The 24,504-nt window shown below is 42.2% G+C and overlaps 3 protein-coding genes and 1 long non-coding RNA gene across 4 annotated transcripts in view; 1 reads left to right on the forward strand and 3 right to left on the reverse strand.

Annotated features, from left to right (window-relative positions):
* The window catches only part of LOC120943559 (protein shisa-9-like), a 675,240-nt gene that overhangs the window by 15,917 nt on the left and 634,819 nt on the right, over positions 1–24,504 (reverse strand). The gene's annotated exons all lie outside the window — the stretch shown is intronic.
* On the forward strand, positions 4,556–6,937 carry LOC120943560 (putative nuclease HARBI1). The gene is made up of 2 exons (XM_040356931.1): positions 4,556–5,407; positions 6,415–6,937. Exons 1-2 carry the CDS (start codon positions 5,056–5,058, stop codon positions 6,789–6,791), a joined length of 729 nt encoding a protein of 242 aa, XP_040212865.1. The 5' UTR covers positions 4,556–5,055; the 3' UTR covers positions 6,792–6,937.
* LOC120942716 lies at positions 8,909–11,835 on the reverse strand. The gene is made up of 5 exons (XM_040355642.1): positions 11,767–11,835; positions 11,543–11,671; positions 10,705–11,375; positions 9,954–10,087; positions 8,909–9,304 (listed from the first exon to the last, which is right to left on the reverse strand). Exons 1-5 carry the CDS (start codon positions 11,833–11,835, stop codon positions 9,096–9,098), a joined length of 1,212 nt encoding a protein of 403 aa, XP_040211576.1. The 3' UTR covers positions 8,909–9,095.
* Positions 12,328–13,075, reverse strand: LOC120943562. The gene is made up of 3 exons (XR_005750297.1): positions 12,692–13,075; positions 12,526–12,573; positions 12,328–12,453 (listed from the first exon to the last, which is right to left on the reverse strand). It is a non-coding gene; the product is annotated as an uncharacterized LOC120943562 (long non-coding RNA).

A 24,504-nucleotide genomic window follows, 5' to 3' on the forward strand; every position in this document is an offset into this window, starting at 1 on the left:
ATTGATGGGCATTGATCAGGCTGCATTGATGGGCACTGGTGAGGTTGCATTGATGGGCACTGGTGAGGTTGCATTGATGGGCACTGGTGAGGCTGCATTGATGGGCACTGGTGAGGCTGTATTATTGGGCACTGGTGGAGCTGCGTTATTGGGCATTGGTAAGGCTGCAATAATGGGCACCTGTGAGGCTGAATTAATGGACATTGATGAGGCTGCACTGATGAGACTGTATTGTGGAGCACTATATCAGGCTGCATTATTGGGCACAGGTGAGGCTGCATTGATGGGCACTGGTGTGTCTGCATTGATGGGCACTGATGAGGCTGCATTGATGAGCACTGATGATGCTGCATTAATGGGCCCTGATTAGGCTTCAATGATGGGGCAGCACTGATAAGCTGCACTGATGATGCTGCATTAATAGGTTGCACTGATAGGCTGCATTAATGGGCACTGATAAAGTTGTTGTTAATATTTAACTTGTGAGGGTGTGTTTAGGAGTGAAATTAGGGGTTGGACAGGGTAGGGGTTGGGTGGAGCAACTAGGGGCGAGTAACTCTTAAGGCCTGGCTATTAGCTCAGGGCTTGAAATGTTGAGCCCTGTACTAAAACATATTTTATTTTGCTGCTATGATAACTTGCTTTTGCTGCCGTGAACATCCCTTATGAAGACATGAAGTACTAGATATTCAGTGGTGATTCAAGAAACTTAATGTACGAACAGCATGTTGGTGGTGTACAAATAAATGGTGGAGATTTACCAAAACTGGAGAGTGTCAAATCTGGTTCAGCTCTGCATGGAAACCAATCAGCTTCCTGGTTTTATTGCCAAAGCTTAATTGAACAAGCTGAAGTTAGAAGCAGATTGACTACCATGCACAGCTGTACCAGATTCTGAGTTTTCTAGTTTAATGAAATCGACCCCAATAAGTCTACAGCAGCGATTGCAAATATTTTACAGCATGATGATAAATCCTAATGTTGTGAATCCTCTGGGATCCAGAATTCAAGAAAAACGCTGACAATTTTCTTGACTGCTCAAAAATCAACACAAATGCCACATAAATCTAAACAGATAGTGGTCTGTGCTTCCATACAATGGACTTATAGTAGTTGTGCCCATAATAGGAACCTGAAACATTTACCCAATGTCAGATTAAAATTAATTATTTGTGAATAAAAAGGAAGAAATCACTGCCTGAAGCCTGGGTTGATATAATTTATAATAAATCCAACCGATGCCTTATTTATTATAGGATGTAATTCTCTCAAAATATCAAAGACAGAAACAGTTTAATAAATTGAAGCTTTTAGATGCATGTCCTGTCTAATGTAATTTCCAGTAAAGTTGGATGTAAAGTATGACCTCTCTCATAACAGTAACTCCTTGTTTCATCGCAACACAACCAACTATCAGGCACTGACATTGGCAAAGCATAATTCAGGCCATATGCAAAATAATCTGGGACCTAATGCAGTAAGTGAAAAGATTTAAAGCATCTTTTTTCTGAGCAAAGAATGAAGGCTCCTTGGGCTTCAAGAATTCAAGTTGCTGACCTGGATAAATTATGCAGATAAAGGACTTCTATCTTCACACTTACTTTGTTTCTTTGATCAGTAAACAAGCTTTATTGAGTTTGTTCAGTAAACATGAATTGCATGTACAACAAAAAGAAAACAAAACACAGAAATGCAAAGTGAAAAAAGTAACATTGAATTGCACATTGTACACTGTGATTGACATGACTTAACAGTGGTGTATGGGGGGAAACTAAAACAAATCTACAGGTAGGTACACATTTATAGCTAGATTCACAAAGTTACGCCGGCGTATCAGTAGATACGCCGTCGTAACTCGGAATCTAAGCCGTCGTACATTTAAGTGTATTCTCAAATTGAGTTACACTTAAATGTAGCTAAGATACGACAGCCTGCGCCGTCCTATCTTAGCCGTCTAGTTCCGCCGGCCGCTAGGGGCGTGAACGCTAATTTACGCCTAGAAGGCGTAAATCAGCGAGATACGCCGATTCACGAACGTACGCTTGCCCGTCGCAGTAAAGATACGCTGTTTACGTAAGGCGTTTTCCGGCGTAAAGTTAGTCGAACAAATAGCTGGCCTAGCCAATGTTAAGTATGGACGTCATTCCCGCGTCAAATTTTGAATTTTTTACGTCGTTTTCGCGAGTCGTCCGTGAATGGGGCTCGACGTAATTTACGTTCACGTCAAAACCAATACGTCCTTGTGGTGTACTTTGGAGCAATGCACACTGGGATATGTCCACGGACGGCGCATGCGCCGTTCGTAAAAAACGTCAATCACGTCAGGTCACTAATCATTTACATAAAACACGCCCCCCTGTTCCTCATTTGAACTAGGTGCGCTTATGCCAGCCCATTTACGCTACGCCGCCGTAACTTAGGAGGCAAGTGCTTTGTGAATACAGCACTTGCCTCTCTGACTTACGGCGGCGTAGCGTAAATACGATACGCTACGCCGGGTCAAAATTAAGCCACCCCACCTGAATCCAGCTATCAGTGCCCTCAGCTGAGTGATAGATATACATCAGTACAAAAACACAGGCTAACAAAAACTATCCTAGGTAATAGCAAGACACATACATGGGTAAACACTTTGAGTACAACACTCATTATAAATTTACTTATATACTGGGATGCAATGAAAGCGTATCTTCGAGGTCTCATTATTGTGCAGATATCAAAAATAAAGAAATAATCCAAACAATGGAAAAAAATCTTAGCCGATAATATGATGAAAAGCCGAACTCCTATATAGAACTAATCTAAATGAAGATACTAAAAAAAGAATGGCTTCATAGTCAACTACACTACACAGCAGTGACTAAGAAGAAAGCAGAAAATAAAAAAGATTATTTTTACAACAACCATATTTTGAGAAGGGAGAGGGGACATGACACCTATTGTTAAAGCTCAGTGGGTGGCATCATATATAATGGAAATACAATCATCTTTAAATAAGAAGGTTGATACTACTCCAGAGATATCAGAGGTATTCAGGGAATTTTACTAGGCACTATTTAAAAGTAAGGCATCCTATCCGGAGGAGTCCATGAGTAGATTCTTTGGCCCAGATTCACAATGCGCAGTTCGTGATACGTACCTGTCTGGCGCTCGGGCCATCTTTTGCATTGGGTCACGCCCACTTCTACCTACGCCGGCGTACGCCTTCGAAACCCATGCCACGCTGGCGCAGCGTTGAGAGCACTGGCTTGCTGAATGCAATGATTGCCTCTCTGCGCTGCGTTGGCGTAGCGTACAGTGTTTGCTCTACGGCGGCGTAATGTGCGCCTTGTTTTCTGTGAATCTGGGCCACAGACACTATTGATCTACTAAGTATCTTAAATGATGGGGTGGAGGGCACTGAAGGGTCCATTTGCATCGGATGTACTAAGAGAAGCAGCATCTAATTTACCTAATAATAAAGCACCAGGACCAGATGGTCTTCCAGGGGAAATACATAAAAAATATGGGGATGTGTTGTAACCTGAATTGCTTGAAGTCTTTAATCATGCCATGGAGGTAGGTGGTTCATTACCCCCCCTCGATGACTGAAGCAGTAATTATTGTCTTGCTGAAATCGGGTAAGGATCCAAGTAATCCTGACTCATACCGCCCGATATCTTTGTTAACATCAGACATTAAGTTGCTGGCAAATAGGATGGTGATTAGATTATCAAGATGCATCTCAAATTGAATTAATTGTGACAATCAGGCTTTATCCCTAATAGATCGACAGCAAATAATATTCAATGTTTATTTTTAAATCTACCCAACAGACAATATGGGAAATGGAGCTATACTGTCAATTGATGCTGCTAAAGCATTTGACAGTATAGAGTGGGCATTTTTGTGGAGTTGTTTAAAACGATATGGGTTTGGCCCTAGATCTATTGAGTGGATACAACTTTTGTATAATTCCCTAAGTGAAAGGGCACAGGTGAATGGATGTGTATCGGCCCCTTTCTCATTAACCAGAGGGACAAGACAGGGATGCCCCCTATCCCCGCTTCGTTTTGCTTAGGCAGTTGAACCACTGGCTGAGGCTATTCGCTCGTCTACAAGTATTGTCGGATTCTGCAGATCCACAGGTGAATATAAGATAGCACTCTATGCGGATGACACTTTAGTGTTTTTGGGGGATATGGGCCCATCCCTTTCTGCAGTTATGTCCTTAATAAAAGCATATGGCTCTTTTTCAGAATTTAATATTAACTGGGATGAATCTGTAATGCTGCTCTTGGACACTGCGCACTTGGAGCATCCATCGGAGGGCCCTGGTTAAATAATTTACAGAATATACAGACAATAATATACTCCCTCTTATTGACAAATTTAGACAATGGGGTCAATTCACAAAGCTTTTTTTGCCGATACCGGTCGTTATGTAAACGATTTCACACGTTATTGAAGCAAGTCCAATTCACTAAACGACTTAACGCTTGTAAAAATCATAAAATAACGTTTCACTACACGGAACCGATATTTTTAGTTTTGAGTCGTTATTGAACGCATTGATCGTTGTTTTAACGACTCAAATCGTTAAATATGTACAGAAGTGCAATTCACAAAGGTTTTTTAGACAGTTAACGATCGCTAAGCAATCGTTAAATAAGCACCTCCCTGAGGGTGTCGTTATGACATTTCCCAGGCGATATTTCATTTGTTGAGAGGAATTTTTTGGCGGTTCAGGCTTGTAGTCAATTTTGTTAGGAGTTTTGTGCAAGATGGAACCATTTGGATGTGCTCTATTTGAACTGAAACTGATCCAGAGGCGAAGAAGGACACGTCAGAATGTCGTTCAGATAGAGAAACGTGTATTCCGTTCACGTACCTTTTTGGATCAATTTACTGAAACCCAGGTGATAGCCAAATTCAGATTATCCTCTCCCATGATACATTCCCTGTATGATGAAATACACTTGGCCCTAGAAACACGCACGCGGAGAAGTAATGCAGTACCAGGTCTTGTGCGTTTTTTGGCAGTACTTCATTTTTTAGGAAAGGCCTCATACCAACATGTCAGTGGTGAGATTGTTGGCATCTCACAACCCAGTTTTTCCCACTGCTTGGTGGAGGTCCTGCAAGCACTGCGACAACTTGCTCCAAAATACATACACATGGGCAAGTCACGTGAAGAGCGGGATCAAATTAAACGTGCCATTATGTCCCCCATCAGAACAGGAGCACATCTACCGAAACCGTAAGGCTTACCATTCACTCAACATCCAGGTGATCTGTGATTCAAACCTCATAATCCGTGATGTTGTCACCGGCTTTCCAGGATCCTGTCATGATGCCCATATATTGCGCCAATCGGGAATATATGATACTCTGGACAAGGACTTAGAAAATAATGGATGGCTGCTGGGTAAGTGTGCTCCACTGTTTATTTTATGGTGTGTTTTCCAGTTATAAATGCGTTTTTATTTTTTATTCCATACTAGACTGACATTAGTGCTATATCAGTAACATGACAGCTCAACAGCTTTACATTAATCAGTATTTCAAAAACATGTAATAATAAACTCAGAATTTAAATGTCCAAAATACTTTCAAGTACTTTTTAGTTAGCTATCACCTGGTTCAAGGTCCACAAATCTTTCCTTTCTCATGTGAGGTGTATTGTTGTTCCACATGTTCCGTGTGCACTGAAAAGTAGTCACTACTTCAAGCTTGCTTAAGTGATGTATTACACTATCATATTAAGACATCACATGAGAGAGCTAGGAACTACTTAGCAAAACACACATGACCAAGGTGTGCCAAAGAAGCCACCCACCAGAATTAAGTACAGTACCTATATATAAATGATTGCAGCATAAGATGCAACAATTGTGTCAGTAGTTGATTTACTTGAATGTATAGTTAATATTTAAATCTGGGAGTTCAACACTATCCCATACGGTAACCCCCCAATATGCATAACATCAAGCAGCACTACCAAGCACAACAATAACCCCCCCCCCCCCATTGTGCATATGTATTGTACATGAAAGAGACATGTCCCTCTGGTCCTCCGTTATAGTCCCATATGAGGTCTGCACTATAGTATTGAAATATCTATGACAGGCAGACTTTTCCTCCAGCATGCTTTGTTTTAATAACATTCACATGCACTACAGTAAACATGCCCCACAACTGTGGTATGCTGTTGTGTTGTGAGTTAAGTACCATTAATGCTCAATCAAAAGTACAAGTCCAGAACCTTGCCCGCCAAATAACTTTGAAATGTGCTTTATTAGACGTATGTTATCCATATGTGACTAACATTGGACAATTTTCTAAAATGACCACACAATTGACCACTACATCATGTGATTGAGCATGATTTCTTCTATACTTACAAACAAACTTATATTGTTTTAAAATTTATAGGAGATGCTGGTTACCCCTGTCTACCATGGCTCTTAACACCTATCAACAGGCCATCCTCTCCTGCAGAAGCAGCTTACAATGTTGCTCATACCAAAACACGAGTGGTTATCGAAAGATGCTTTGGTGTCCTAAAGAGCCGTTTCCGTTGCATGTCCTTGTCTGGTGGATTCCTTCAGTATTCCCCCAGTAAGGTTGCTGATATGTTCCTAGCATGCAGCATTCTCCATAACATTGCAAGGCATGGAGGACTAGAAGAGGAACTAGACACCACAGTGGAGGATGACATGCCCACAATTCCAGTGGAAAATGATCACAGGGGAAATGCAGCAAGAAGTAAACTGATTACAAACTATTTCTCAGGTAATAAACCACCGTAACATGTTTTTAATTTTCCAAACATCATCAGAAAAGATCACAAACTTGCATTATTAAGTTGAAGAGACAGACATGCTGTAAAATGAATTATTTGGGCTGATCTTGTTTATCAATGTCAAATCTTAACCAATGATGTTTTTTTTCTCATTTCAGGTTAACCTAACTATAAAAACTTTGGAGAAATAACATAAAATTAAGACAGGAGTACAAAAATTGCCAAAAAATGAATCTTTATTTTGTTTTTGTATTTTTACTTTGTTTTACTTATTTTGCATTTATTTTTTATCTTGTAAAACATTCAACATTAACAGTTTCAAACATATAAAATAAAAGTTTCACTTAAAAGTCTTCTACAAAACAAAAGTGTGTTTGAATTCTTTATTGCAACAAGTGTAAGTGTGGGTTATACACGCGAAAATTCTGTTCATCTGCTAATAAGTACCAACATTTTTTTGACATTAGTGAGAAGCAATAAAATAGAAGACCAAACTGTGTGCCAAAGACAGTTGAAATGCTGCAGTTGCCTGAAACCTGTCCTTGCCAGAAAGATGGTGAATGAAATGAGTGCTGTTAACTGCGCTGTGTGGAAGAGGGGAGAAATGAAATAAAACTAAAATAAATACCACCAATTGGCGTAATGGCAGATGGCTATAGCCAACCTAAGGTAAGGAGAGTAAGTGACCTGTAAAGAAGCTGTTGATATGCAAACCAATAAATAACACAATAATTGAATCATAATATTATATTTTTGTGTGATTTATTGTTTTGTATATCATCACCTTCATCACTGGTCACTTAACTCTACCTTTGGTTGCCTATAGTCATCTACCATTACCCCAAATGTTATATATATTTTAATTTCTCCTCTCCACCCCACACCGCAGTTACCATCACTCATTTCATTACTGAGAAACAATGCACGTTAGTTAAAATGTTAACTACTCCAGGCAGGGCATTTGAAAGATGGAAAAGCGGTCTTCTACAACTTGCAGAAACATTTTTAACCTCATTAGTCAGGAAATGATACCTACATTCCATACCAATAACATGTGTTTTCAAAAGTAACAGAAAATCAAATTACAGCCATCACAACATCAAAAATATATGGTTGGGCAAGATGGAATATGGAACCATTTGGATGTTTGTTTTTTTAATATGAATTTAACTACTGGCGAAGAAGACGACGTCAGCAACTTAAATATGTATATTTTGTGGTAAACTTTACAGAAACACAGGTGATATCTAAATTGCAATTATCATCTACTTTGCTTTATTCTTCATAGGAGAAAATACACATTACTTTAGAAAAACACACACAGAGAAACATGGTCCTTGCTGTGACAACAACAATGGATGGCGCAGTTTAGTCACAGAGTACAGATACAAATCCAAGCACTTGAGTGAAAATATCAATAATTTACATCCAAGTGGATAAAATATATAAAACATTTTTTTTCGAACCAATAGGGTGCCTTCCTGACGGAAGAAAAGCATGAAAAACCTGTCACATTCTCCAGATTTTCTGCTGTGACAAAGGGACGACTCTGTCTGGTTCAAATGCGTAGACGTGATGTTAATGTGATGTATTCTCCTATTGAACGAATATGATTGATGCTTTTATGTAGTGCTGATGAATTATATCTCTACTCTGTAACTTCAACTATACTATTATTGATAGTTCACTTCTACTTTTCAACAATCCTACCACTTTTTTGCCTTATAACAAAAAAATGGTTCTGCTTTCGACCAAAAAATATACATGTTAAAACAAATATTTGACAATATTGTTGCACTTGCATTTCAACGTGTATATACCAACAATTCTGAAAACCGTAATGGTAACAGTAATGAATACTAGAACATGCTTGAAAGATAAAAATAGATTTCACATAATTCTCAACCTTTTTGAAATGTTTTCAGAGGCAATAATGTCATAGAAAAAATCCCATATAACATTAATTGCATATCTATTGAAAATAAAATCAAAGCTACATAAGTGTCTAAAGACGTTTCATTGGTCATCCAACCAGCTTGATCAATGATGGCCATTGAAACATCTAAAACTCAAATACAAACGTCTTGTTGATTACACTTATTTGGTACAGATCTGCAACGACATGTTCAAATGAGATATTTAACTGGAGAAAGCATCAATATAGCAGTCACCTTTGGGCAATATATGACTTAACAATGTTGCGTGCTGAGTAAAAATTTAAAGAACAAATGTTTGCAAGCTCTTTAAATTCAAACTCAGTTGTGAATTATGTGAAATGTATTTAAAAAAAAAATTGTACTTCTTATAACATTTACATATCCTGAATAGTAAAATTATCATTAGCATCATTTTCGATAATACTTTCACATACAAAACTGCTGTGGTTGCTGCTGGTTAGATTCCGAGCATTATGAGATTGCTCACCAGGAGATGGCAGATGTGCTTCTAAGAGTTCAGTTAGTTTGGCCATAAAGGAGAGCTTCTGCTGGCGATAGGTGTGTTGAGCTGCATTATGTTGCTCTAGGAGAATATTAGATTTGCATATGTTACTATTTAGGTTATTCAATCTCTGCATGAGCTGTTCTCTAAAATTTTGTTGTTCACTATGAAATCTATCACTCTGTTCTCTATCAAAATGGTACTGTTCCCTATCCATGTTTCGTGTCCTACAAATTGTTCTCCTGTCTCTAGGTCTGCTTAACTCTGGGGGTTCAGTAGCAACCACATCAGGAGTACCCAGGATGGGTGTATCTAAAGTTATATGGTTGGTCACAGTTGGGTTTGGCATTACTTCTGAAGCATTTACATTACTAGCATTTTCATGACTAGATTCTTCTAGGAAAAGGGTGATTGATTCCTCAGGGTTGCTTGGTGGATCATCCTCCACCTGGAAGTAGACAGACGGCTGTGCATTCAAAGAGTGGTCACTTTCAATTTCTGCTTCTGACACTAACTGCCTTTTGTCAGCACCCTCTTCCAAATAAATTTAAAACAAAATGGTTAACCGGATAGCTACTGGCGATCAACATTTTTTTTTTAAAATATTACTTTGAGAAAGATTTAAACCATTTTAAAAACATTTAAACACACACAATTGTGCACCAGTTGGTTATCTTGAAGATACAAGATGGAAGTATATGAGAACATGTTAAATGTTTGGATTTCTCACCATTTTCATGGTGCCTCGAGGTATCAAAACCAGCCTTGATGCCAACAATGGAATCTAGATCTATGTATGGACGCAGTAACTCTTCATACTGGTGGTAAAGTGTTTTCTTCTCAGGGCCACCCCCTGTTGCTTTTCTTGAATTATAAGATAAATAGATGTTACAACAAAGATCATTAATACAATACTCAAACATGCATGCCTGAAATTGGACAGAAAATACCAAAACATCAAAGTAAACATTTTTTTTAGATCAGGGCTCACAAATTTCAAGTCCTGAGCTATTAGTCAGACCATAAGAGTGTCTAACTCGCCACCAGTCACCCCACCTAACCCCTACCGTGACTATCATCCTGTGCCTCCATGCCATCCTGTGCCCCATGTCATACTGTGTACCCACCATGTCATCCTTTGTTCCCACCATGTCATCCTGTGTCCCCACAGCGTCTTGGAGCGCTTCCAGCAGCCTTCAACGGCAGGGCCGATTCCCTCTCTGACATGGTCACGCCTCTTTGTACACTCGTCAGCGCCACCCTAACGTGGTTTGAAAGCAAGCTGCCGGGTTTACAGGCTGCCGTGGTCAGGATCGAGGGATGAGCTGCCCATCCGCGGGAGGCTGCGTTGCCGCTCTAAGAAGCGGGTGGAGGAAACGGACAGCGGTTAAAGATCACACCCTGTATTTCCACTCACCCACACACAATTTTCATTCACCAATTGCAAGGGGACGAGTGGAAGTTTTGAGCTCTGTTATTACCTGCTCTTGTTTTCATCCGCAATCTTGCGCCTTAGTAGAAGCCGAATGTCCTGGTACCGCTTACGTACGTGATCTGCTGATCGTGGAGAGACACCCACACTCGTAACTGCATCTGCAATTTGCTTCCAGATTGTGTTTTTCCATGCTGACTCCGTAGCAGCTGCTCTGTTTCCAAGGAGCTTGTGAAAATGTGGAACAAGGTTCTCAATTAAGACTAGGTTTTCATGGAATGTGAATTTTCGATTTCGGATTCGCTTTTTATCCTTAAGGATTTTTTTGCCTGGACGAACTGCTGTATTCTCAGATTCACTCTCTGTCGAAAATTCATCTCCGTCTATTAACACTGGCGAGGCAGGATTAGATGACATGATGACATCTGACCTTGCTGGCTTGGAGATCTTTTTTGGCACTTCAGTAGAGAATAGTGATTGCTGAGATGATTCCATGGGTGGTCTAGGTTCTGGATGGGACTTGCTTGCTTTACTAACTCTACATTCAGATTTGTCTTGATGGTGGAAATTGCTCTTGCCAAACTCAGGCTGCTGCTTTTGGTGCTTAGCTTTTGGGTATGTTTTGGATTGCTTGTAATCTTCTTGAGTCGATTTTGTTGATTTGTGTCTTTGTTGTGATTCTGATGTTGATTTTTGTGCGGTATCATACGCAGTTTTGATCTGCATGAAAACAATAACATTATTTTTGATTTCTATATCGTGGAGCTAGCTTTAAACAACGACACAACTCAGAGTGAATGAAAAAAAGCAGACATGAAGATATGAGAAGACATTCCTTTGAGATTAAGTTGACAATTTGCAGAATTTAATAAACATTAGATGCCTACCTTAATACATTCCCCAAATGTTTCCGTAAATTTGGATGGACCCACATCCTTGGGTGATGGTGTCTCCTTTTTGCGCTCCTTTTCTGAATTTTTTCTTTTATTTCGTTTTTTAAATGAGTTAATATTCCCCTGTAGAGAAATTATACAACAAATAACACAAGTCACTTAGGAGTAAACATTACATGTCGAGTGAGGTGCATCAAATCATGAGTGGGAATACTTACAGGAGGAGTGGTCTGTGCCTTGGAATCAGGTTTCTTTGGCTTCGATGATGTCTGATTTATCTTTAGCATCTACCGTTATATTATTTTTTTGGGTGCGCTATGAATTACAAGAATAATTCTAGGTTTTAAAATAAGATACAAGGGAGACAGAGAGGGAGACAGACAGACAGACAAAGAGAAAGAGAAAGAGAGAGAGAAAGAGAGAGAGAAAGAGAGAGAGAGAGACACACACACACACACAGAGAGACACAGACACAGAGAGAGAGAGAGAGACACAGACACAGAGAGAGAGAGAGAGAGAGAGAGAGACACACACACAGACACAGACAGACAGACAGACAGACAGAGAGAGAGAGAGAGAGAGACACACACAGACAGACAGACAGACAGACAGAGAGAGAGAGAGAGAGACACACACAGACAGACAGACACACACACACACACACACACAAAGAGACACACACACACACACAGAGAGACGCACACACACACACACAGACACACACACACACAGAGAGAATCTCGTTAATCAAGTTATTTTATAATATTGCACGTCTAAAAAAGGGGTTAAAACAGGGAGACATCGAGCAAGAGGGACAGAAAGAATTGCGGCTCACTTACCACCATAGCAGCTAGATTTCCGGGTACATGACCCACTGACTTGACAGATCCATTATTGTCATTTTCCTAATTAAAAAAAAAATAAAGGTTAGTAAGCTACAATGCAAAAACGTATCTGCCAAATATCTATATACACACCTCATTGGAGCTTGAATGTTCTTCTGACTGTTTGATGGGCGAATTCACCTGGAAAGAAAATATACATTAATTTTATCCTAACTATACATTCTTCCGTCAACCCCTCAAACACAAGCCGCCCTCCCGTCCTCCCTGGCTGTAAATTACAACACAGATTTGTACTTACAATTTGTTCAAACAGCGATCTTAGACTCGGCCTCATGTTTGCTGCTGCTGCTGCTGTGTTTTCCACATCACGCGCTCGAGCTCCAGGTGTGTTTTCTTTTATTTACTTTTCCGCATCCGGGTCAAAGGACGCAATTGCAGAGGAAACACGTGGTTAGGATGAACTATTCTCCTCCCCTTCTGCTCCCAGAATGCATCTCTCCGGCGTTAATTAACGAACGTAGACGTTATTATTACGCTTTGGGACGTTAAATTAACGATTGATTCGTTAGAATACCGTTCTTCTAAATGAGATTTACGTTAGAAACGTAACCATAACGATTGGATAACGAGTCAGTTGACAACCATAACGACTACATTAAATAACGGTTGAAGCTTTCGTGAATACCATGGTTACTAGCGTTAGATAAGGGGCGGTAATTTATCTACTAGGAGAAAGCGATAACGTTTATCTTTGTGAATTGACCCCAATACATGGAGTAAACTCCCGCTGTCCATGGTAGGGAGGGCGATTTTGGTGAAGATGGTGTGGATGCTTCAAATGCTATATGTATTGCACAATTCCCCCATATGGTTGACACTACGATTATTTAGGACTATCGATTAAGTTTTTAGAGGTGGTGTGGAAGGGTGGAAAACCTAGAATTAGATTAGAAATATTACAACAGCCCATAGATAAGGAGGGAATCACAATACCGAATCCAATATTATATCATCACAATTACAACATTGGCATGGCTGTGAGGTAGTGGACATGCAGGATCCTACACAGAAGATAATAATATCCCAACTTAAAAAACGCCCTCTAGTTCAGCTAATAGTGACGCATCACTTTTATAATAAAATACAATTCCCTACCTTCTATTTGATTCATAAGGTATGGGAAGCAGTGCAAGATATTACTCAGCACAAGGGCTATACGAAACATATGACCATATAGGATAACTATTATCTATATGAATTGAATAGACTCTCAGATTTTTTAGATTGGAAAAAAAGCGAGTATAATGTTCTTGAATCAGTTATATGAAGGGGATGCTTTACTTCCTTTTAAAATATTAAAAGATCAATACCAGTTAACGAATACAAATTTCTACCAACATCTTCAAATACCCCATGCATTACAGGTCCAGAGCTCAAAAATTCAATTACACTATAGACACTCTAAAATACTATCAAAGGCAATTTTGGCTACCCACACGAAAAAAGGACTAATAGGAGGCCTTTATTTTAATTTACAAATAGTAGAGAACACTAAAAAACATAAAAATTGTTTGCACGGTGGGAAGGAGACATAGAGGATCTAGATTAGGAGGACTGGAAACATTTCCCAGGACATCTCTCTCACCCTCCCAAAGGCTATCTCAGCTTTTTATCATACATAGGGCTCATTATACACCACAAAAATGATATGCTTGGGGAAAAAATATAACACCATTATGCCTGCAATGCTCTTTATTTAATGGCTCTCTTATGCACATGCTCTGGCGATGTCCAAAGCTTCGTCACTACTGGGAAAAAATATTTATAACCTTAAATTTATTATGCTCTGCTGAGATAATAGGAAATGCCCAAACTTGCACTATTGGGAATAATTCCTGATGGAATGTTACCAGTAGAGATGCATACTATGTGGATAAGATCTTTATATATACCATGTAAATTTATTTTACAAAAATGGTCATCTGCTGATCTTCCAACCCATAAGCAATGGGTTGAGAAACGTAACCATATACTTAAAAGAGAAAAAGTAACATATAAACTAGGGTTGTCCAGATACCGATACCAGTATCGGTATCGGGACCGATACCGAGTATTTGCGGGAGTACTCGTACTCGCACAAATACCCCCGATACCTAAATAGAATACTTTCCCCCCCCTTTCCCCCCGCCGCTGCCGCCGCATCGCGCCGCCGCATCGCGCCGCCGCATCGAGGGACATGGCTAGAGGGACATTGCTGCATATGTGAGGGACATGGCTAGAGGGACATTGCTGCATATGTGAGGGACATGGCTGCATATGTGAGGGACATGGCTAGAGGGACATTGCTGCATATGTGAGGGACATGGCTAGAGGGACATTGCTGCATATGTGAGGGACATGGCTAGAGGGACATGGCTGCATATGTGAGGGACATGGCTGCATATGTGAGGGACATGGCTAGAGGGACATGGCTGCATATGTGAGGGACATGGCTAGAGGGACATGGCTGCATATGTGAGGGACATGGCTGCATATGTGAGGGACATGGCTAGAGGGACATGGCTGCATATGTGAGGGACATGGCTAGAGGGACATGGCTGCATATGTGGGGGACATGGCTGCATATGGGGGGGACATGGCTGCATTTGGGGACACATTTAAAAAAAGTATCGGTATTCGGTATCGGCGACTACTTGAAAAAAAGTATCGGTACTTGTACTCGGTCCTAAAAAAGTGGTATCGGGACAACCCTAATATAAACATAGAGGTATAGGGAGCTGCGGTGGCTCAACGCGATTGGCACTGCGCTGACAAGCCATTCACCTCTGCAGCTAGGGGTTCGGATCCTGGTCTCGGCTACATGTGAATTGAGTTTGGTGGTCTCAGCCCGGCTCCCGGTGGGTGTGCTATGCAAGGTAAGCCTGCGCTTAGTACGCCCACCCCCCTCCCACAAAAACCACCACACTTACACATGCACTCAAAATTGGGTTAACATGCACGCACTTTGACCACGCGGTCTCTAAAAAGAGAGGCGAAGGACTAACGGGGCTTATAGGGAGTCCCTCTGCCCTGTTGGGCTTCAAAGCGGAGCAGGTAGGGCGGGCTGTGTGGGAGGACCCCCTCACACACCCGCCATTGCCACCCGGGGCATGGAGAAAGGTGGCAGATTGCCTCTGGGGGAGGCCTGCCTACTCCCAACTCCTCCAGTCCGGCTCCTCTCTCGAGTACACGCACAAAATACACTTTAAAAAAAAAAAAGATATAAAAAAAAAAAAACATACCCAGGGGCAGAATGACCATTGAGTTACTCGGGCACTGTCCGAGGGCCCCATGCCACTAGGGGGCCCCATCAGGGTTGCCAGGCTCAGTAAAACCAGGGACAGTATGTAAAAATCTATGTTTTTTTTTACATCTGTCCCTGATATGTCCGAAACCGACATGCTTTTGATGTGAAAATCCCATGATTTTAGCTGCCCCGCCTCTGCACTGCCTCCTAGCGTGTGCCGACCATCTGTAAGCCCAGGGGCCCCATAATTTCTATTGCCCGGGGGCCCCATGAGTTGTCAGTCCGCCGCTGGGTATACCCTGGATAGATCCTAGTAATCAATTATACAATGGAGTACCTAGTGGAGAGGAGTGAGACAGAGGAGATAGATGGGAGTAGAGAGTAGAAGTAGAGGAGTGAGAAATAGAAGAGAAGAAATGATTGCATAAAAGAAAGATAATTTGATGCTGTATGGAGGAAGCTTCCATAGTCTAATGATTGGTATTAGTGGAGAACAACATGGGGGTAGATTCAGGTAGCTGCGCTTTATGTTACGGCGACGCAGCGTATTGTATTTACGCTACGCCGACGTAACTTACAGGAGCAAGTGCAGTATTCACAAAGCACTTGCTCTGTAAGTTGCGGCGGCGTAGCGTAAATGGGGCCGGCGTAAGCCCGCGTACATATCCCAGTGTGCATTGCTCTCAAGTACGCCGCAACGACGTATTGGTTTCGACGTGAGCGTAAATTACGTCCAGCCCTATTCGCGAATGACTTACGCAAACGATGCAAAAAATTCAAATTTTGAAACGGGAACGATGTCCATACTTAACATTGGCTGCGCCTCCTAATAGCAGGAGCAACGTTACGCCGAAAACGACTTACACAAACAACATAAAAAACTACCGCCGGACGCACGTTTGTGAATCGGCGTAACTAGGTAATTTGCATAATCTACGTTGAAAACGACGGAAGCGCCACCTAGCGGCCAGCGTGAGAATGCACCCTAAGATACGACGGCGTAAGAGACTTATGCCAGTCGTATCTTAGGCCAATGTCGGCGTATCTTGCTTTCTGAATACAGAAAGAAGATACGCCGGCGCAGAATTGAATTTACGCCGGCGTATCTATAGTTACGCCGGCGTAAATTCTCTCTGAATCTACCCCAGTGTGTGTAAAATGTAAAAAGTCCTTATTATGCTTTGTTTATTATATGCTAAGCCATTTCAGTCTGAGAGGTGCAAGATATATTTATTTGTTGTGTATGTGTTTTCCTATTTTTGATAATTTGTGGAACAATCTGACATATTTGTATGTATGTATATATAATACAGGGGTCAAGTCCTGGGGAAAAAAGTGTAGGAACTCCCACCCAAGATCCACTCCCCCACCAAAAAAAATAAAAAATTATACGCTCATATGCATATATATTTCACTTCCCTTTACATTACACAGCACCCTGCATCACTGGACCCCCCTACATTACACAGCACCCCGCATCAAGGGACCCCTTTACATTACACAGCACCCTGCATCACTGGACCCCCCTACATTACACAACACCCTGCATCACTGGACCCCCTTACATTACACAACACCCTGCATCACTGGACCCCCTTACATTACTCAGCACCTTTACATTACACGGCACCCTGCACCCTTTTACATTACACTGCACCTATGGACCCCTTTAAATTACACAGCACCCTGCATCACTGGACCCCTTTACATTACACAGCACCATGCATCACTGGACCCCTTTACATTACACAGCACCATGCATCACTGGACCCCCCTACATTACACAGCACCCTGCATCACTGGACCCCCTTATATTACAGAGAGAGAGAGAAAGGGGGTCAGAGAGAGGGGGGGGTCAGAGAGAAAGGGGGTGTCAGAGAGAGAGATAGGGGGATCAGAGAGAGGGAGCAGGGTTTGGTCGGTGAACATGCTTTCTCACTTGGAATGGTTCCCAGGGGCTGGCTCAGCGTGGATGCTTGTTTTTAATCTTCCCGCCCACCTCCCCTTCTTCACAGACGGGCACACAGGAGGAGGGATGGGACTCGGGAGTGTGAAGCACTGAAGCGTAAGGCGGGGTAATTGAAAGTGGGAAGGAAGTGGGCGTGCTCCATTGAAATGAGCCGTGACCCCATGCAAATGAAGGGACGGCCGGACTGCACATGCGCACATGATTCTGCACCTCACTGCGCATGCTCAGAACTCGGCCCGGCGCAATCAGTAAGATAGGAACTAGGCCCGGCGTACTTAGTGAGATACGCCCTGAGCATAAATAGGCCCAGACAAACGCCCTTCCATTGCAAAAGTACATACATTTGTTTCCCTTCCTGATCAAGGTGCTTTTGTTCTGTTGTCTGTGGCTGTGTGTTGGTTTGTGTAGGAGTGTTCTAGGAAAGATTTATTGGAGAGTGTTATAGGAGATGGTCTTAGCTGTTTGTTTTTTCTGAGTGTTTTTGGTATCTGTATTAGCTGTCTGTTTGTGCTGTTTGATTTTGTTGTTTGGTTTTTGCTGTCTGTTTTTGTGTCTGTGTGTGCTGTTTGTTTTTGTGTCTGTTTGGTGCTGACTGTTTGGTAGTGATATGTCACCAAAGAAGAGGAAGTTTAACGTCTCTGTCCGGGAGAAGCAGCTCCTTGCCAGGACCATTACCCAACATGGGCGATTTTTGCATGGCCCTGAGAGCCGGGACATCACCTCGGCCAGGAAGAAGCAGATCCTCCAGGACATTACTGATGAGATCAATACCTTGGGGGGGGAGAGGAGGACCGTCAGTGGGATCTCCAAAAAGATCAATGACCTCCGCCGTGTGGTCTGGGGGAAGCTGGCCAAGCTTACAGCCCATTCCAGGGTCACTGGAGGGGGACCACCTTGCACCATCAGGCTGACTGAGGAGGAGCGTGCAGTGGCCCGGTGCTTCAACAGGCAGCAAGTGGAGGGCCTGCCTGGCTTTGACTCCGATAAGGCCGTGAGGACAGGTAAGTTTTTTTTTTTTTTTTTTTCTATCTGGCGAGTAGCATGTGTGGGGGGGGAGGGAATATGTGACAAGTGTGTGGATCCTCCAACCTGTGTATGTTTTGTGTCATCCATAGATGGCCAGGAGGGTGCGGGGCCATCTCGCCAGTCTACACCAAGCCCCGGACATCAGGCTGCTGAAGATCCCCAGCCAAGCCCGGAGTCCTCAGGGGAGGGGAGTGGCCACAACTCACCTCATGAGGAGGATGAGGGGGAGGAGTTTGAGGAGGAGGAAACCATTGGAAGTGAGATACTTCGCCTTTTGGATGAGGCTCCCCCTGTGACTGGCAGCAGTCAGGCCTCCATCAGGGGTAGCCCCTCCCACTCCTCCCCCAACAGGGCTCCCCCCCAGGGGGCTCTCCTCCTCCCAGGCCACAAGCCTCATCTGGAGGCAGGAAGGCCACCCAGAAGACCAGGGGGGTGTCAGACTTTCTGCCGGCGAATCTTAGGAGGGATCAGGCCCTTCAGACCCGCCATCTGGGTCAGGTCACCCAGACTTTGGCCCAGATGGAGGAGAGCCTGGCCTCCATTAAGGAGTCAGTGAATGATGTGAGCTGCAACACCCTGGCAGTCATAAACTTTTTTAATGACCTACAGACTGCCACAGCAGGCGTGGGTCAGGAGGTGCATGCCCTGACCCAGGCTGTCCAGGCCAACACGGCAGCCCTCAATGTTGGCCTCACCAGGATAGCCGTGGCCTTGGAGGGCAGGCCAGCAGGTGGGCAGACACCAGGGGAGGCTCCTCCTTCCCCTGATTCCCCCCCATGAGTCTCCCCTGAGGGGCCGGGGCCGTGGCTGGCCCAGGCGTGGGTCACGCCAACGTTAATTTTTTGGGTATTTATGTTTTTAGTGCTTTTTTTGTTTTTACTGTGTTTATGATTTGTTTTATGTTTGTGAATGATGTATGAATGTGGGGGTGACATTCCTGCTGAAAAAGGAGTGTCACCCTCATTTGTGGTGGAGTAGGGTTCCCCAGGACCAGGGAAGAGTGATCCCAGGTCCATGTGAATGGTGTATGAATGTACAGTGACATAATTGGAGCCTTGGCGGGGCGTTGCTGCTCCCTAGTACCGTGCGGTGTACTTTGGTCTAATCCAATTCGATGAGGATGTGGGGTGTGTGTGCTAGGGACCACAGTGGTGTGCATTCGTGCATTCTCATTGTGCCATGATTAATGTGTGGGTTTACTGTGCAAAGATGCCTTCTGCAAGGCGTCTCCTGACTGCTCTTCCCTCAGCAGACCGTGTACCCTCGGTCAGGGGGGGAATGTCTGGTTCGGGGGTCAGGTCATCACGTAGCTCAATCTCCAGGCCCCTTCTCACGGCAAAGTTGTGCAGCATGCAACATGCACCGATGATCTGGCACACAAAGTTTGGGGAATACAACAGGGTACCCCCAGACTTATCCAGTAGTGTTGCTCACGAATATTCGCATTGCGAATATTCGACTCGAATATAGCATATTCGAGAAATCGCGCTATATTTCGAATTTCGCGGTGAATATTCGCAATTCCGAATATTCGCATTTTTTCAATTTGATTTTTAAAACAGATCACATCCTATCGACGTCTAAAAGCATTGCTGGTATGATTAGAGACCCTGGGCCGAGTAGCTAAGCTGAGGCGATCCTTTTATGTTGCCAAATTGAAAAAAAAAAAATTGCGATTTTTCGCTATTGCGAATGCGAAAATGATTGCGAATTTTCGATAACTGTGGTAGGAGAACTCTGATTGTCTGAGGGGGGGGCTTTGTGTATGTTTCTGTTATGAATATTTGTATGTTTGATATTATTATTTTTTGTAAGAAGGAAAAAATTGCGCATACCTTAAAAAAAGGGGAGAATACAGCAGCAACTCAAAAATGTTATACAACATAATTTAATACAAGACAGAAAATGGAGTCGCTCTACAAGAATAAAAAATATGTCTAGTGACAAGACATGTGGGCAAATTATAAAATAAGCAAGCGCAAATAACTTGTGAAATACACAGTGAAACACATATATAAAGAAATATAGTCCCAATAATAGAAAAATAATCTTTCATAAAAATGTCTTTGATATGTGAAGTGAAAAAAAGTCCAAAGCATGCAGCATGAACGTGTTCAATCTTCAAGGTGTTTGATTGACAAACGGCTGTGACAGATGGATAGAGTAAAGAATCACCACCAATGCAAAACACTTTTTATTTTCTATTGTAAAATATCAAGAATATTCTGAGCCAATCAGAGTGCTCCTTCTGCATTTGCCGAATATTCGCAATTATTTTGTATTGTAAAATATCAAGAATATTCTGAGCCAATCAGAGTGCTCCTTCCGCATTTGCCGAATATTCGCAATTATTTTGTATTGTAAAATATCAAGAATATTCTGAGCCAATCAGAGTGCTCCTTCCGCATTTGCCGAATATTCGCAATTATTTTGTATTGTAAAATATCAAGAATATTCTGAGCCAATCAGAGTGCTCCTTCCGCATTTGCCGAATATTCGCAATTATTTTGTATTGTAAAATATCACGAATATTCTGAGCCAATCAGAGTGCTCCTACAGCATTTGTCGAAATTGCGCAGTAAATATCGCATTCGCATGTTGCGATATTTCGATAAAATATCACGAATATTCTGAGCCAATCAGAGCGCTCCTCCAGCATTTCTCGAAATTGCGCAATAAATATCGCATTCGCATGTTGCGATATTTCGATAAAATATCACGAATATTCTGAGCCAATCAGAGTGCTCCTACCGCAGTTATCAAAAAATCGCAATTATTTTCGCATTCGCAATAGCGAAAAATCGCAATCATTTAATTTCGATAAAATATCACGAATATTCGAATTTAGCGAATATATCTCGAATATTCGAATATATATTCGAGATATATCGCGAAATCGAATATGGCATATTCTGCTCAACACTATTATCCAGGCATCGGAAACGGGACTTCAGGAGGCCAAAGGTGCGTTCCACCACTCCACGGGTACGTGTGTTTGCTTCATTGTATCTTTCCTCTCCTGGGGTTTGGGGGTTCCGGTATGGAGTCATGAGATGGGGTCCAAGTGCATATGCAGAGTCACCTGGGAAAAGACAGGAGGATGTTAGTCATGCATGTGCCCCTCTTGATGTCTGCATCATGGGGGGGGACAGTCATGCCTGACACCCATGTCACTCACCAACCAGCCAGCTGTCCCCATACACGTTCTGTTCAAATTCTCTTGGGATGTTGCTTTGACGGTATATGTAGCTGTCATGGCTGGATCCTGGGTGTTTGGCACAGACGTGCCATATGAGGTATTGGGCATCGGCTATCACCTGTACGTTGATGGAATGCCAATGCTTCCGATTGCGGTATATGTGCTCTGTCTCACGGGGGGGCTGTAGTGCCACATGTGTGCAATCAATGGCCCCCACGGTGCGTGGGAATCTGGCAATTCTGTAGAAATCACACATTGTCTTCAGCCGCAGGTCCTCCTGGGTGGGTTTGATGATTTGGTTGGCCATGCGTCTGAGGATTGCAGGGACAACCTGGTGCACACATCTGCTAATGGAGGATTGTGACATCCCAGCCACCACTCCACTTGTATGCTGAAAAGAGCCAGTGGCAAGGAAATGCAGTGGTGCCATTACCTTGACCAGTGGCTCCACTGCATGTGAGCGGCGTGTTGGGCTGGTGATGTCATCTTTTAGGGTTGTGGTTAATTCCACAATGGCTTCAGGGCTGAATCTGAAGGTGCGATACACCTCAGAATCAGCCATGCCAAAGACATCTATGCGTGTGCGGTATATCCTCTCCTGTGCCCTCCTTCTCCTCCTCTGTTCCCTCCTCCTTCTGCGTGCCTCTAAAGTCACTAGTATAGCTATGAGCATGGATGCCCCTGGCATGTTGGCATACAGATTGTTGTCCTGCAAGTGTGTGTGTTCAACTCGTCCCTAACGGTGTTGCTTTAGCTGACCTGCACACGTCTGGTGCAAAGTTAAGCCTGCTTTTATAAGGTGTAACTTTACGCCGGGAAAACAGCTGATGCGCACAGGGCGCAGCCTGCGCTGCACAAGCGTACTTTTGTGGATCGCCGTATCTCCCTCATTTGCATATTTCACTAGCAAAACAATGGTGCGTCTAGCGTATTTTGCGCCCCAAGATGCGCCGGTGTAATCGTTTTACGTCGGACAGAAAAAGCTGGTTTTTAGGCATATCTCGTTTTGAGGATACGGTGCATAGATATGCACAGCGCATATTGTCAATTACGCCGCGCATCTCTAGATACGCCGGCGTAAGTGCTTTATGAATCTGGCCCATAAAGTCCATATCAAGATACTCATTATGAAGTACAAGTCAGTGAGGACTGTAACCATCGATCACATACTTTATTATATTTGCATCCCCTATTAGTCTAAATTACCTTCTTATAAGGCAAGGGGATGTGTATCCAGGCAATCCAGGCCTCAAGCATAGGGGTTGTGGCCTGTATCCATGCTCAAAATACTAGTTTCTTTGCAATTAACAAGGTTAATGCCTCGTACACACAATCAGTTTTCATGACAGGAAAATTTCGATGTGAGGTTTTTGTCAGAAAAAACATCCGTGTGTCTGCTCCATCACACTTTTTCTGTCAGTTTTCCTGCCAAGAAAATATTGAGAGCAAGATCCCAATTTTCCTGACAGGAAAAATTCCTATCGCGAATCGCGTTCGTCTGTATGCAATTACGACGCAAAAACAAAAAAAAGTGCATGCTCAGAATCAAGCAGAAGAGCTATTGAACTTCATTGATCTCGGCTCGTACGTATTGCACGTCACCACGTTCTTGACCTTCGGAATTTCAGCCAAGATTAGTGTGACCGTGTCTATGCAAGACAAATTTCAGCCGGTTTTCCTGCTGAAAAAAAAAACTGTGGTTTTCCTGTCAGAAATTGCGATCATGTGTACGAGGCATAAAAGTGTGTTTATCCATATCTGAGTCTGAGAATAATCCCAACAAACATTGCCTAGGGTACATCTGGTCATGAAGGAATTGTACCACTTGCTCCCAAAATTTTCTAACATGAGGATGATGCCAGATTAGATGCCCAAACATTTAGAACACATGGGGGTTCCGAGATGGACATAATTTAGATATTCGTTCTGGTGTGCGATATGTCCTATGAAGAATATATATATATATATATATATATATATATATATATATATATATATATATATATATATATATATATATATATATAATTAGTTTTTTTGCTTTTTTTGGAAATTCTGGAAAATTTCAAATTCAGAATTCGGAAATCCGGAAATCCGGAAATTTCCGAAAAAGCAAAAAACGAATAAAAACGAGAAAAAAAAGAATTTTTCGAATTTTCCGAATTTCCGAAAGAAACAAATGAAAAGAAAACAACAAATTTTCTGAAATTTCCCATTTTCGATTTTCGGACTGCCGAATTTTCGAATCTTCGAATTTTGTTATTTTGAATTTTGTTATTTTAAATTTTCGTTTATTTTAATTTTCGCATTTTTCATGTATAAGATTTTAGTGTATATACCATTCTGCCTGTAAACCAGAGATTGTTCATAGCAACCAAAAAGTGTCCCTTTATGTCAAAAGTGGTTTTAGGCCAGCTAGAAAACAGCGATAATAAATTAGAATCACTAAGTAATAGCGATTTGTGGGGAAATTCGTCATCAAAACACTAAAAGTAATGACAGCGACAATTCTGCAACTGAGCAAATTTCAGTGTTTTTGATTTGATTACATTATTGAATCATTTTTATTATTATTATTATTATATTATTATTTGTTATAGTTATTTATGGTTATTTATTATATTATAATTT

The sequence above is a fragment of the Rana temporaria genome, chromosome 6 (genome assembly GCF_905171775.1).
Source record: "Rana temporaria chromosome 6, aRanTem1.1, whole genome shotgun sequence".
Taxonomy (NCBI): domain Eukaryota; kingdom Metazoa; phylum Chordata; class Amphibia; order Anura; family Ranidae; genus Rana; species Rana temporaria.